Genomic DNA, 15,447 nt, shown 5'->3' with positions numbered 1-15,447 from the left:
TCTTTCATCTTCAGTTTCAACACAATATCAGACCTTTAATGAAGCTGATGTGTTTCCCCAGATATGAAGAATGAAGACATAGGTTTATCTTCTGATTGTGAATGCTTCAGACATTCAATTAGTTTGTGAACACGTTTAATAGCTTGTCTGATTGTGTGGCTTTCACCTCAAGCTGATGGCAGCGCGTCACAAGCTGTTGTAGCTCTGAAGATAAGAAGTGCATGTAAACAGACACGCTCCTATAATCTCACAAACGCTCACGGCAGAAACCTACGTGACTCTCAGAACAACATTTGTCGCGATATTCAAGCTGAGAATGGTAAGAATTGTTTTTAGCACATTCAGATTCCCTAAAAATAACATTTCACAGATTTAACAAGGACTGAACTTTTGGAAAATAAATAAATAAATTGGGACATATTTGTTGATTTTTTTAAAGCACAATGTACAGAATAACATAAGGCCTTGTAAGCATATTCTTACGATACGTTAGCAGTAAAAACACACACATGCGTGTGAAATCTTCTGTGACCACAAAGAGAAAAGATGAAAGAAACTCTTGACTTACATTGAGGGCTCTCTGGAATAGTGTTTGTCCCATGACGTTTGCCAGCATTCGGATCAGAGCAGCTCCCTAAAGAAGCACAGTAAAAATGCCTTCAGTCATAGATTCACATTTACATTTGCTGTACACATATATACACATATCAACAAAATATAGTATGAAGCTTTATGAACAGAATAACAATCTCAAATGCTGTTGGTTACCTGAGAAAATCATTTAAAATCATCTGTAATCCACATAATGCTAATGCACTACAAAATACTTTTGCTGCTTGTTCAAACTCATAGATATATACAATAGATATCGCTTACAGGCCCTGAGCATGAGTGAATGCCGTGCATAAGTACAGTGCTCCCAGCACAAAAGTCATTCAACAGCTCTTTGTCAAGACTAAAGTCAATCTGAAGATGATGGACTTTAGCTCTGCATATGGGTGTAGTAACAAGCAAACAAAGAAAACAAAGCATAAAGGCATCACATTTCATGGGTAAAATTTCTTAACATTATTGTAAGTAGTATTATTGATCATAATACAGTTACTGCACCCGACCATAAGGCAAAGCAGCACTAACTTGCACTAAATTCAAGGCTTACGCTAGAGATTGTTGAATAAAATTAGCAAACAATGTAAATGAAATATGAAAGCAAGACGCTGCGGTGAAACTTGTATTATTTATGGCATTATATTATATTATTGATTGTATTATTATAAAATTTGTATTATCGAAGTGAAGTAACGCCTAGTTTTTGAACTTATGCCTGATAACATTCAGTGCCTGCTCCTCAGTGTGAATACTTTCCACCCTAAATTATTGAATAATACAAATGTTATAGACATTTAGATCAGAAAGGTGGATGTGCATTTAGACGCAGGGATATCAATGGTTCACACGAGTCATTCACAACGGAGATTCATTCACAAACGAATCGCTCCCTCAGATAGAATTAAAAGTAGACTGAAATGTACTGAAATGTGTACTAAAAAGGCGGCTCTATTGACTTAATTAAAGTGAGTTTTTGGGGAACAACTTAATTGTTTTATGTTCAGGCTACTTAAAGGGCACCTAGGTTTTTTCAGATTTAATATAAGTCTAATAATATAAGTTTGTGTCCCCAGAATGTGTCTGTAAAGTTTGAGCTCAAAACAACCATCAGAGTATTTGTTATAGCTGTTTGAAGTGTCTGTATTATAGCCGGTAAAACTTGGTTGCTATTTTTTTGTACTGGGCCTTAAAGGCTAGTCCTCCCCGCCCACCGTTACGACGTGCCTGTCAGCAACATGCCTCAGTCGCCGCCCTCGGCTGCCTCAGGAAGCAGATCTCACGTCACGTTTGTGAGAAATACTACAGTAAGAACTTTACCAATCAGTATTTGCAACCATGAGTCACAAACAAAGTAGTTACAAAGTTCACATGCACACACAGCGAGGACACGCACACACACACACATAGCGCAGACTCACACCAATAGCGTAGACACCCACACACACACAGAGAGAGAGAGAGAGAGAGAGCGTTTAGCTTCGCATTCTGTTTGCACGCATATGTGACAGGATACAGGTTAATCCTCACTGCTGTATGGATATCTGTTATGTTAATGAAAAAAATAAACCTGATTTAACGTCCACAAACCAAGATTGAAGCGTCTTCTTTTATAATTGTTCTGACACGCGGCTGTGCTGATGAAGTAAAGCTAAGCTAAATCGCTGTAATTCATTACACACGTGCACTGTTTTAATACATTTTAAACTTGTAAAACTCACTCTTGATCATATTTGATGATGATTGATGATCCTAGTGAATTGAACACACCTTTTATTCCCGGTTGCTTTGCGCACGTCTGGTCTTGTTGATATGATTATACACGTGACTACTGGGACATGTTAATATGCAAAGCTGTCAGTCAATTCGGTGGGCGGGGGGACCGCACTCCTACGTCAAGTTGCAGTCGATCTGAAAACCACTCCAATTGGTCCACCATTTTTATGTTGTTAAATTGAAAAAAAAAAGGACTGGGTGTGTTTAAATCACCCCAATATGACTGTCTATACACTATATCTACTTACATGTCTGTCCAAACAGCTTTAAAAGTAGATTTTTAACCATAGGTGCCCTTTAAATTTGTGAAAAGAATTATTTAAACTTAATTTGTGTTGCGACAACATGACCAAAGTGTGTGGAACCCACACTTTTTACAGTGAGTCCATAAAAAGTTTAAGTATCTTGTTCATAAAAGTGTCCTAATTAAAGTAATAAAGGTTGTCAAATTCATAATTCTATTGGTGTGACTGTCAATGATTTAAGTTTGTTTAAACAGTATGATAGTGTTATGCTGTGTTTACACCAGATGCGGAAGACGCGTGAAGCGCGAGTGATTTACATGTCAAGTCAATACAAAGACATCCTGCTGCGCGTTACGCGTGAATGGCGCAGCGTGAATGACGCGAATTGTGCAACTGGCGTGACACGAATGACGCTTAACGCGCGAATTGCGTAAAGCGGTCGTGTTCGAAAATCTGAACTACTGCGGACATTTGCGCCACGTTAACCAATCAGGAGCTTGCACTTGTGGGAGACGTGATTATGACGTAGCACCTGTTGTTGGTGTCCTGGGGGAAAATCCTCCTGCCTACACCGACATCAATCAAACTGGGCTCGGCTCAGTCAGAAGCCCCGCTGAAAGCCTCCATCATCCAGGTTAATTTTCTGGAGGAGTTTATGAGCTCACAGAGCTGGGTGCACTTCTGAAAGTATCTAGTGGACTCAGACACTGCTCCAAACAAATCAAAGCAGTTTTTCAGCATTCCTAAAGCACATAAACACAGCTATTCTCTCAATACTATCCATGTTAGCCATTTAGCAACGAAGCTACAGTCACCGGGCAGACAGAAGCCCTGCCCATGACGTGAATCTGCGTCTGTTCTGATGTGAATTTGACACATGAATGAAGTGGATTTGACGTGCAAATGAAGCGGATTTTGACATGCAAATGAAGCGGATTTTGACGCGCAAATGAAGTGAATTTTGATGTGCGAATGAAGCGAGTAAACTCAAATGTTCACGCATCTATTTACGTGCGAATAGTGCGATTTATACATGCGTTCCACGTTTGGTGTAAACACATTATAATGGTATCTAGAATGAATAACATTTTTGAGGGTCTAAACATGGTCGAAAACTCACCAAACTTTGCACAAGTGCCAGAAGTGGTGAAAATTTCCGTTTGTTATAGGTTTCAGAAGTGAGTGTGGCAAAATGCCCGGGTGCAAAGTCCCTTTCATTGCTTTGATATTAATGTTAAATTAAACATTAATATTTTATGTAAAAAAATTAATTAATGTATTCATTTAAAATGTTTTTATTAAGTTAATAAGTTCAAATTTTTTTTACATTGTGCCTCACAGAAAACATTTAACATTTTTAAATAAAATTTGTGTTAATTATGACTCCATGACACGTCTTGGTGTTTTCTGCTATTTTATAAATCTGTATTTTACTTTTTACTCTGAGTGACTTTGACATGCTTATTTGACAGAATCTCATTCCCATCCGTCTGTGTGATGCGTGTCACTTCCTGTTAGCTCAGAGACTCATGGGATGTTTTGTGGGAGGAAGCGATGAGGCTCAATGTCACGATCACCGTAGTTTGACTGACAGAGTTCATAATGCCACAGGACTTGAGGAAACAGGGAGGGGCTTGAGGAAGAGCAACAGCCAATCACAATCTGGCCTTGAGTTGGAAGGAGAGTTGATTCTTGAGTGGCTTTTATCTGTGTCTGATCTCTGACAAAGGACAAGATTTTCACTTTAGTGCTTTCTGTGCCTTTAATGGCCTTTAGATGTTGGAGATGAGAGGATTTATTTGGGCGCTGGAGTTATTAACAGTAAAGTGTGTTCCAGTGAGAAAGAGGTAATTAAATAGATGTCGTCTGGTTTTATTGTGCCACTAAAGTCCCCAGAGTACACGAAACCTCACAATCTCTCACAATGTAACGGATTTTGTCCTCGACTTACTTAAAAACAAGCTTTTAATTAAACTGTTTTTCTTGCCTATGTGAAGAGGCTTATAACAGCGCTACTCCATTTACTATTCACAAAGATAAACTGGGAACATTTTTGCTGGAGAAAATAACAAGCAAACTGAGGTGTTTACTGGACTTAATAAAAGATCAAGTTTTATCAGTGTGGTGAAGGCCTCACATAAATACAACCCTGATTTAGACCAGCGATATTACTCTTTTGCAAAGTCATTGTTCCTCTTCAACTGGCTGCTCATAAAAAGGAAAATAAAGCATGGAATTTCACTTTACTTGTTAAATTTTTGCTATACAACAGTTCAACTTTATATTAAAGGCTGATAGTCATTTCCATCATGCAGATAAAGCCTGTAGGAGCCCATGAGAGATTCTCTTGCCTTCTTATAGGCGATCCAGTCAAAGACTCTGTCGATGTCTGTGGCTTCAAACACTTGCTGAGAGATCGGGTGAGAACTGGCCAAACCATCCAGCAACATCACTTCATGAAGGACGTCAGTCAGAAACCTCTGCTTCTCCTGTGGATTAGAGAAGGAAAGACATTTTACTGGGTTTACATACAAGCTTCTGCTTTACTTTTTTAAAAGTCAACATAACTGTAATCGGCTCTATAAATGAAATTAGAAAGTGTTTCTGGGAAATGCAGCTCATATTTCTCATGAGCGAAGCCTTTTTATTCATTGATATGCAAAAACACTGACTGTAGGCACATGAGAATAAACTGGATTCACTCCTGAGAGAAACTCTGCTGCTACATCAATCTCTCCCTGTAGGATTCACTATGAAAACAGGTGGAAGTTTTGGGTCAAAGAAAAAGACCTTCATCATTGACTGTGTCTGTGGAACAGAGATTCTCCATTTCTAATACAGTCACATGAGGAAAAACCTGTTTTTTTCTTATTTAAATAAAGTCTGAATAGATTAGAACTGATAAAATTAAATTTTAATGATAAAATATACCACATTGAGGCTATTTAAATAAAAAAAAATACCATGATACTTTAATTTTTTTCTTTGAATTATCTGCAGAAATGAACAAACAGCATATTATTAAAAAAAATTATAGCTGAAAAGAGCTGTTTATATTAAATGTTTGAATATACTGATAATTTTTAACCATAGTTTTGTTCTGCATTACACCATTAATGTAATACCACAATCTCAAGTATTTCAGTAAAACATGACACCGTCTTCCAGTTAGTCATTTAAAGGTGGCTTTTTGCCAGTTGCCGTATATGAAAACAGATTAAATATGAATAACATGAATTATATATGAAAGCATTACACTGCAGGTTCATCTTCTGCACATCTTCATAATGGAGCCTCTGGCAAAATCTCTGCTGACCGACCAGATTTAAAATGACTCTTTATGTTATTAGTATTTTCACATCATTGTATTGTTTGACTAAGAGAAAGCCAGCCAAATGCTCAGCTGTTATAAACATGTCTGAGTTTGATGCTCCAAATGTTTTATTACACCTTTATTCCTCCATCATTATGAATAATTCTTGGCCATTAAAGCTTTTGGCAGCTTGATTAAAAATCCCACTGAAGACATTAATCCAAGAGAGCGGGATATTTTAATCAAGGGATTTGAGCTCAAACAAACAACGTACGGAAATGAATCAAGAAACAAATGTTCATCAACAGCGTTCATGGCTTTATGTCAGTATAATGCAGTGTCTTTTATTAACCCAGTAAATCCTGTTCACGTGTGTGAGAGATTCTGCTCAAGGCAAATTAATGAATTGACATGAGACATAAAATAGACTCACATGAAAGTGAGAATTTAAATCAATACAGGAAATTTTAAGCTAAGAATGATGAGTGTCTGTTGGGTGAGTTTTTACCTCATCAACAGATGAAAGTGTAGATAAAAGTGTCTCTTGGTGACAGACATGAGCTACTTCTTTTTGAGGTTATAAAAGGCAAAATTTCATCAATAAAAACTGAGGTATAATTATCTTAAGATGTCTAATAAATATAAAATATCTGAAACCTAAAGTATGCTGCGCCTAATGGACTGCTGCAATAATTTATCCCTCATTTTTAACTTCAGAGGGAAGATCTTAAAAAAGTAGTGCTTTTTGAAACCACCAGTGTCCTAATTTCTGAGACTATTTATATCATTACATACTTTAAGTGATCTTGTGGAAGAGAACAGTATGTGACATCTGTCTCTTTAACGTTTTCTGACAGACAGTCAGAATGTGCATATATAGTGTACATATAAGGAAAAAAAGCATTCATGTTAATTTATAACATGCATTATAGTGACTATAAACAGACAGACAGACAGACAGACGGACAGACAGACAGAAAGAGAACAGCTGGTGGTTTAGAGCTGATTTTATGCGAGTCACGTAACGTGCACTTAAAAAACGGGTGCAATGAGAAGAGCTTCCATCTGGCCCATATGTGCTCTCAACAAGGTGTTTACGTCCAATGATGCTTCATTTAGATCCTGCTTATTAACGTCTCAACATCATTACCTGTTGTAAAAGCACTCAAACTTCCACACTGATTGACCACTTTAAGGTCAGCAGCATGGGAGCAAAGCCTGATGGGAAAGCAAAACCTCTCTGAGAGCTTCGCTAGCATGATAGATATGTGAAAGAGGCAGAAAACAAACAGTCCAGCAGTTTTGAGCAGGTGAAGGGACCTGGAGGCTGATTTAATGACCTATTACAATCTACTGTCAAATCCATTCACAACATTTCTCAATGCATTTGAGAGTTTTCACTTCTAGTTTAGACTCTTTCCTCCTGAAATAAGCAATATTAGCTATATTTAGGAAGGGAAATGCTTGCAGTCGTCCTATCAGCCCAATGAATTGTTTCCATCAAAACCTATCGAACGTGAAACCCAATTGCTCACTGAAATGACGTTCCCTAAATGGTCTTTCTGCCCGGCTGATGCTCCATAACCAAGATGCTTTAAAGCAAAGAGCTGTGAAATACTGGGACAGACCGGATAGTAGGTCATTATGTGAGCAGAAATCACTCATGCATTTAACAGGGACACCATATTGAAATACATATGGCATTTTTGGTCATAATGAAGACAGTATATATTAGAAAAATGTTCTTTTACATTTAAAAATTTAATAGAATGCTTTAGATTGCTTTATTGCTGAAACTTGTATACTTTGTCCAGTCTAAACATAAGGATATCTATTTGAATTATCTTTAATGAAGTGCATGGAAGTGTACAGTCCCTATGCATGTCCAAATCCAATTTGGTTATTTAAAGGATGAGAAAAGCAGTCAGCGACCTGGTGCATGGTCTAAAAATATTGTCCTTATTCTCTTAATGAGTTATGGGGGCTTGTTGAGGCATTAAACCAATAATTTAATGTAGCTGATGTGGTCACATCATGGCACAATCGCTATTCAGATGGAAAAAATAAATCAGAAAAACAAAACACTTCACCAGCACAGAAACAGCTTTAATTTTGCACATGAGCAGAACAGAAATAGCACCCTGAGGGGAAAAAGTTGTGGGAGGAGGTATTGTTTTTATATATTATTATATTTTACATTTTAATCTTTAAATTTTTTCATATTTAATAATGTTTGTGTGCTGCTGGACATCCATGTTTGTGTAATAAGCGAAGTGTATACACGTTATGGACTGTCTATAGGTGCATATCACTAACACACACAAAAAAATGGATTACTGAATTTACACAATTTTTAGTTGGTCAATGGTACTGTTACAGAAGGATGGTGACAACGAAGTAGAGAATCCACATGCAGCTTTATTAAAGAGTAGTCGTACAAGCAGTGGTCAAACACGGGTAAACGTGTACATACAGGCAAATCCAAAAGCATCGTCAGGTCACAAGCAAATGGTCAAGGCAAGAACAAGGCAATGGTCAGACACGGAAAAATTAGACTAGAAGAACGCTTTGTAATGTTACACGGTATAACCAAACTCAAAGGCTCAGACAATGTCTGTGAGTGTGTGGGCTTTTTATATGGTCGATGTAATCAGTCTTGAGTAGCTTTCAGCTGTCTGTATGTGTAATCAATGGAGAACTGGAACAGGTGTGTGTGTGGTGGCTTAAGGGAGTTGTAGTTCATATAGTGGCAGAATTATAGTAGGAGTGAAATTAATGTTATCCAGCAATCTATGAGGGTTACGTCTGATACAATCCATTTTAGTGGCCTGAAAATTGTTATGTGCCAACAATGTGCCTTAACACACCTTTATTTCAGACCAGAATGCATTTGCTATTTAAACAATGTGCTGCAAAATGTGAAAAGATAGCTGCACCAGGCTAAAACTTGCAAAAAACAATTGCATCGCACCTGGTACCATGTTGTGCCAGGTGTATGATAGGCCCAAGGTCTGAGGTTTAATTACCAGTGTTCTGTCAATATGGCCTGCCTTGTCAGGTTGTCCTACCTTTGCACAAAATAATATTTAAAAACTTTTTAAAAAATCAGGATCATTTTACAGTTAAAAAATACCTCGTCCTAAACTCTCAGAAATAAAGGTATGCGAGCTGTCACTGGGGTGGTACCTTTTCAAAAGGTACAAATTTGTACCTAAAAGGTCCTAATAAATACCTCAAGGGTACATATTAGTACCTAAAAAGTACAAAATGTTCCTCTTAAAATTTGTAGGTACTAATATATACTCTTGAGGTACTAATAGGGACCCTTCAGGTACAAATGTGTACTTTTTGAAAAGGTACCACCCCAGTTACAGCTTGCATACCTTTATTTCTAAGAGTGTACGAAATGAATCCTATGAATAATCCTATGAATTAGTCCTTAAATTAAGAAATCCACATGCTAGTAGTAAAACAGTTATGTGCTTGTCTAACTCAACAAACATAACAATAGCAGTAAACTCTGGTAAGACAATCTGACCAGTAGGATAAAATGTCTGGACTATAATAATCTTCATGATAAAATGAAAACATTCAACAACTCATAATGAGCAGGAAATACAGATTTCATCATGACTACTAATTCACAGCAAAGGCCCTAAGTGTCATAAACACTGAAAACTGTCTCCATTATTTTCCATTCCTTTTTTTCATTGAACGAGTGAAACTTCAATAGGAGCATTGCAGGCCACTAAATCTGGACATGAATTTAATTATGTTAATTTCTAGCATTATGCTCAAGGAAAAGCAGATCTTTTCATCAGGTTGCTTTTTCAATAACAAACCTAAATGTGGATTTCATTATGAAACGTAATTGATACTTCAATGTTGAACAGTTAACAAACAGTGAGCATGCCTAATCAAAATGAATGCTGCATACAGTACGCCATACATGAATTAAACTCATGGACAAAAATACACTTGAAATATAATACCCAGATTCTAATTATTAAAGGGCCTTCAGAGGAACAGCTGGTGACTAGGTTTATTGCATCATCCTTAAAAATGAAGTTTTAAAGAACAAGGTTGAAGTCCTTTTCTTGCTCAATGACTCCAGAAATCTCATAAAATATTAGTCATGTTCATATATAGGCTGCATCTGAATCACCCTTCACTGTAAAAAAAAAATCCCAACACAATTCAGTTAAGTTAATTTAACTAATTTAAGTGGAGCAAACATAAAACAATTAAGAATCGTGTTGTTTCGTATCATTTTATATACAGTGTATATAGACTGGACTACTGTAGGTAGTTTGAATAAGTAGCAAAAATATTTTTTGATTGTTAAATTGTCCCCTATTTGAGGGAGCAGCCATTTGTATTGGTGTACAAAACCATAGTGAATGTTCTGAAGTGCACTCAGTCAATCTTAAAATGTAATAAAAAGTGTACAACCGATGTACACTCAATAGTTAGAAAATAGCCTTGATACACTGTCCTACGCTCAAAAAAATATTACTGTTGCTTGTTCAAACTACCTGTTGAGCTGAAACAACACAGTTCTTGTAATTTCTTTGACCAATTTATTTGTTTTATGTTCAGTTCACTTAAATTTGTAAACCAATATAAGCTTTTTTTGTTGGGACAACATGAAGGAATTGTGTTGGTTCATCTACCTGGTTAGGGGATTTGTAGTTCTCTTTGCGTGGGATTAGAGAGGGAAATATTGACAATAAAATTATTAGGTGTTTAAAGTTAATAAAAAGACTTGTTAGAGTGTAATTCATTTCATTTTAGTTTGAAGATTTATAAGATTTTCTTGTAATGCTTTGAGTTTTTGAGACTACCACCTTCCAGAAGCATGCTTTGGTGTTGCTTAGTTAGCTAATATGTAGTTTGTTACTTTGCTCAGTGAGCAATAACTGTAAAATTAGATCAGTCTCAACTGTATATGTAACTCAAAATATTCTTAAAAATGGCTCTTTTAGTTTATTTAGGATAACTTCAAATAAAACTACTGTAAGAGACTTTGAAATGTACAGCACATAATAGACATAATACGATGTACTACAACAGACATACTATGATATTATCAAGCCTTTGAGTTTAAGTTAAATAAAAAATATAAATGCATTAAAGCTTTTATTTGATAAAATCATGATGGACCAACTCAATTGCATTTAATTGTGTGATTGTTTAATTGTGCTAAATAATTTATTAAATGAAACCCTGCCCTAAATTATATTTCCTCAATTAAAGAGTTCATCCAATGAGTTCTTTTTTTGAGTGTATCAGTGTAAGTTTCCAAATAAATTGGTCTTTATTTGTTGAATTAACATTTGTATGACAGAGATTAAAATAATTTGTTTCATTACTGATAAACAGCTGGCTAAGTGGTTAATAACTATCACAGGGTCTGACTAAGAAGCCAAAAATCAAGGGATTTATTTGTCTGAAAAAAATGTCATCCTCTCTAGTGCGCTCAGTTCTCCAATTCACTCATTTCACTGTTACCGAAAATTTTATTGTCACCATTTGGGGCGATTTGTTCTGCAGCGTAAAAGATTTACAACATATACAGTTGAAGTCAGAATTATTAGACCCCCTTTTATTACTTTATCCCCCCCCCCCCCCAAAATTATGTTTAACAGAACAAGGAAATTTTCACAGTATGTCTGATAATATTTTTTTCTTCTGGAGAAAGTCTTATTTTTGAATAAAAGCTGTTTTTTTTTTTTTTAACAATTTAAGGTCAAAATTATTAGCCCCTTTAAGCTATATTTTTTTCGATAGTCTACAGAACAAACCATTGTTATACAATGACTTGCCTAATTACCCTAACCTGCTTAGTTAACCTAATTAACCCATTTAAGCTTTTAAATGCCACTGTAGGCTGTATAGAAGTGTCTAGATTCTTATTAAAACTATTATGTTCAGAAATGTGTTGAAAAAATCTTCTCTACATTAAACAAAAATTGGGGAAAAAAATTAAAAGGAGGGCTAATAATTCAGGGGGGCTAATAATTCTGACTTCAACTGTATATCAAACCACACACTTAAGACAAACATTAAACAACATTAATTGTACAGTGGCTACCTCTTTCCATTAAAATTCAGCAAATCAATCGCACAAGGAATAAATGAAAATTTAAATCTGTTGGTCCTTGCCAAAGGGACCCTATACCGAGATCCTGAGGGAAGGATTTAAAATGAATCAAATTGAAATGAAAATGAATTTTATTCACTCCTTTCAATCAACCGTATTAGACTGATGTAGGGAATAGTGTATGGGGTGATTTCAGATACACCCATAGAGACTGTTTACAATCTAATAACAGAGATATTGCAATAGTGTCTGTCTGCAGACTTGCACATCCACTCTCCGGCACATGTATTCAATAGAGCAAGTGACATCACTGTGAAGGTTAGGGGGGTGGGTTAGGTGAAGAAGCCAATAGTGTCTGAGAGTGCACATGGTCTACAGCCAGGCTCTTCTTTTTATTGTGAGCTAAAATACTCATAATTCTTGGCAAGTTTACAAGGATTCAGACCATCACTGAACTTGTTTGACTTCAGTGACAGGACGGGTTTATAGTAATACTGTATGTTAAAACAATGTGAGGAATACACTATTAAACATTATTCCAAAATATTACAATTCACATGATAACTTATTTTTTATTTAGTACTTATTTCTCATTTAGCACAATTAAATGGCCTTTTGTCCACTGCACATGAAAAAAAAAAATGCATTGCCTATAACCCAGAAATATTGTGAGATGATGGTGTTTGCACCTGGTCTGCCAAAACAGGCTCATAATTCTTGGCCGGTTTACAAGCATTCAGAGCATCACTGAACCTGTGTGACTCCAGTGAGACGACTGAGCATTTCAAAATGAAGCTTTGCTTTGTCCTTCTGGAAACGTGATGAAACTCATAGATGTGGGCGATTTTGGGCTTTACTTTGTCTCAGTGTGTTGTCCTTGAATTCTAGCCTTTTCAATTTCAGCTTAGCAGGGAGTGCAGCTCTGAATGAATCAGACTGTCACAGAGGTCTAACACTTTTAATGTAGTTTGTTTTATATCACTGAATATATATATTCTTGCAAATTTTTAGACTAGCGCAGGTGAGAGAATTCAAACATGTTGACTGCAATCAAAAGTAATATTTCAAAGCTCATTTCTCATAATTAATTGAACATTCAGAGTCAACTCCATATAGACTAGCATTATAATACAATAAAGCATTATATTATAAGCACTGGTTGCTGTGGCAATGAAGTGGGAATGAAACAGAAGCATGTTGATAACAGAGTTCAACACCATTGGATATGAACATGAAGTCAAACTCCAACTGTGCTCATAATAACCATTAAAACAGTTGGAACAATTTGTTCTTTACAAGCTCATAATGAACCAGACCATGCATGTCTCCATTTAGCACACTTATTCATTAAGATCAGGAAAGATCAAACGCACACTTGTCATTAACATAATTATATACACACTGCCCAGAGAGAAGGATTGAAGCATTGCAAATAGACTACAAAATAAAATATTATACCTTTAATTTACATTATTATAAAAACGTGTTTTTGTTAAAAGATTTCATTTAGTTTTCCTTTATTTTCTGCTTTTGGCATTCACAAAATGTCAAAGAGACTGCAAGAAATGACAGGTAGAAATAAGACTGGGCTCATGTCCTCCATTTGATGCTTCAATGTGCTGAAGTATATGAATACAGGTTCAACAGCTACAAAAGCATTGTCCTGTTGAGAAGAGTGACTTTACGCTGTGACATCTTTCTTGGGTGATTTCAAAAGGAAGGAAATTACTGTCCCTGCTGAGTGCCACTGACCAGCCAGCAGCGACTGGCACACTGTGATGCAGTTATATTGTGACAGTTGACTGACCCAACACTGAGAAATCACTGGACGGAGAGCTCAACACACAGAGAGATGAAATAAAGCCAATCTGTGCTTGATTAGCAATAGCTGAACAAATGATATCGCATTCGGTTCTTTTGTTTAAAAGGATAAAATGAAATCAATTGGTTTTGTGAGATTGTTATCTACATTTAACAGGGAGACTTGAGCAATCAAAGTATCTAAGGCCAGCAAATACACCGTGATAAGACTGTTGTTTCATGCTCAATTGAATCTTGGCACAAGAATAAAAGCTCAAGATATAGCGTCTGTAGAAACAGCATGGAAGAATTACTCTGAATTTGAGGAACTGAACTGCGTGAATAGCCACCAGAACGGTCTCTACAGTAAAAAGTATGCACTTGTATAATAAGACCATATACACTATACACTATAAAAATGATTAGATGACTTTACTTTAAAAAGCAAATATTCGACTTTAAAAGCAACAGGTTTACTCACTTAAGTAATAAGTTGACTTTAAAACTTAAAATAAAAAATATTCTGCTTTTAAAGTAATTAGTTGACTTTACTCAAAAAGAAAAGTAAGTAAGTATATGGTCTCTACACTACCTGACAAAAGTCTTGTCATCGATTCCAATTGTAAGAGCAACAAATAATAACTTGACTTATAGTTGATTGTTTGGAAAAGTGACAGAAGGTAAATTTTTTTCTGATAAATCATCTGTTGACCTGCATCCTAATCGTTACAAATACTGCAGAAGACCCATTGGAACCTGCATGGACCCAAGATCTCACAGAAGTCAGGCAAGTGTGGTGAAGGAAAAGTCATGGTTTGGAGTTACATTCAGTATGGGGGCATACAAGAGATCTGCAGAGTGGATGGCAACATCAACAACAGAGGTATCAAGACATTTGTGCTGCTCATTACATTACAAACCACAGAAGAGGGCAAATTCTTTAGCAGGATTCCTCATTCTTCAGCCTCCACATCAAAGTTCCTGAAAGCAAATAAGGTCAAGGTGCTCCAGGATTGGCCAGCCCAGTAACTAGACATGAACAGAATTGAGCATGTCTGGGGTAAGATGCATTGAAGATGAATCCAAAGAATCCTGATGAACTCTGGGAGTCTTGCAAGAATGCTTTCGTTGCCATTCCAGATTACTTTATTAATAAGTTCTTTGAGTCATTGCAGAGATGTATGGCAAAGTCACTTTACTGTCCTAATTAAATAATTAAAAATCAAGGCATGATCATATTTTATTTTGGTAAAATAATCTAGAGGCCTTTGCCTTTCATATAAGCCACTTCTGATACCAAATGATCAACTAGAGGTCAAATTATTATCTGTTGTTCCTAAACGTGGATATGCGACAAGACTTTTATCAGGTAGTGTATTATATAAAGTGTGCACTTATGTATAGCAAGACCATATATATATATATATATATATATATATATATATATATATATATATATATATATATATATATATATATATATATATATATATATATATATATATATATATATATATATATATATATAATGTTACTTAATTTAACCAGATTAAAAAAACAGATAGAGTAAAATGATTTAATTGGGATGAGACATTTTTAGTTCA

General features: G+C 35.8%; 1 protein-coding gene across 1 annotated transcript in view; it reads right to left on the bottom strand.

The window, feature by feature from the left end:
- The window catches only part of trhde.2 (thyrotropin releasing hormone degrading enzyme, tandem duplicate 2), a 213,450-nt gene that overhangs the window by 84,584 nt on the left and 113,419 nt on the right, over window positions 1-15,447 (bottom strand). The window contains exons 6-7 of the mRNA XM_056455542.1: window positions 4,979-5,116; window positions 569-634 (exon numbers count right to left, since the gene is read on the bottom strand). Of these exons, the coding sequence (XP_056311517.1) occupies window positions 569-634; window positions 4,979-5,116 (204 nt within the window). The remainder of the gene's footprint in view (window positions 1-568; window positions 635-4,978; window positions 5,117-15,447) is intronic.

This window comes from Danio aesculapii, chromosome 4 (genome assembly GCF_903798145.1).
Source record: "Danio aesculapii chromosome 4, fDanAes4.1, whole genome shotgun sequence".
In the NCBI taxonomy this organism is placed as follows: domain Eukaryota; kingdom Metazoa; phylum Chordata; class Actinopteri; order Cypriniformes; family Danionidae; genus Danio; species Danio aesculapii.
This window is presented reverse-complemented; position numbering and strand designations above follow the sequence as displayed.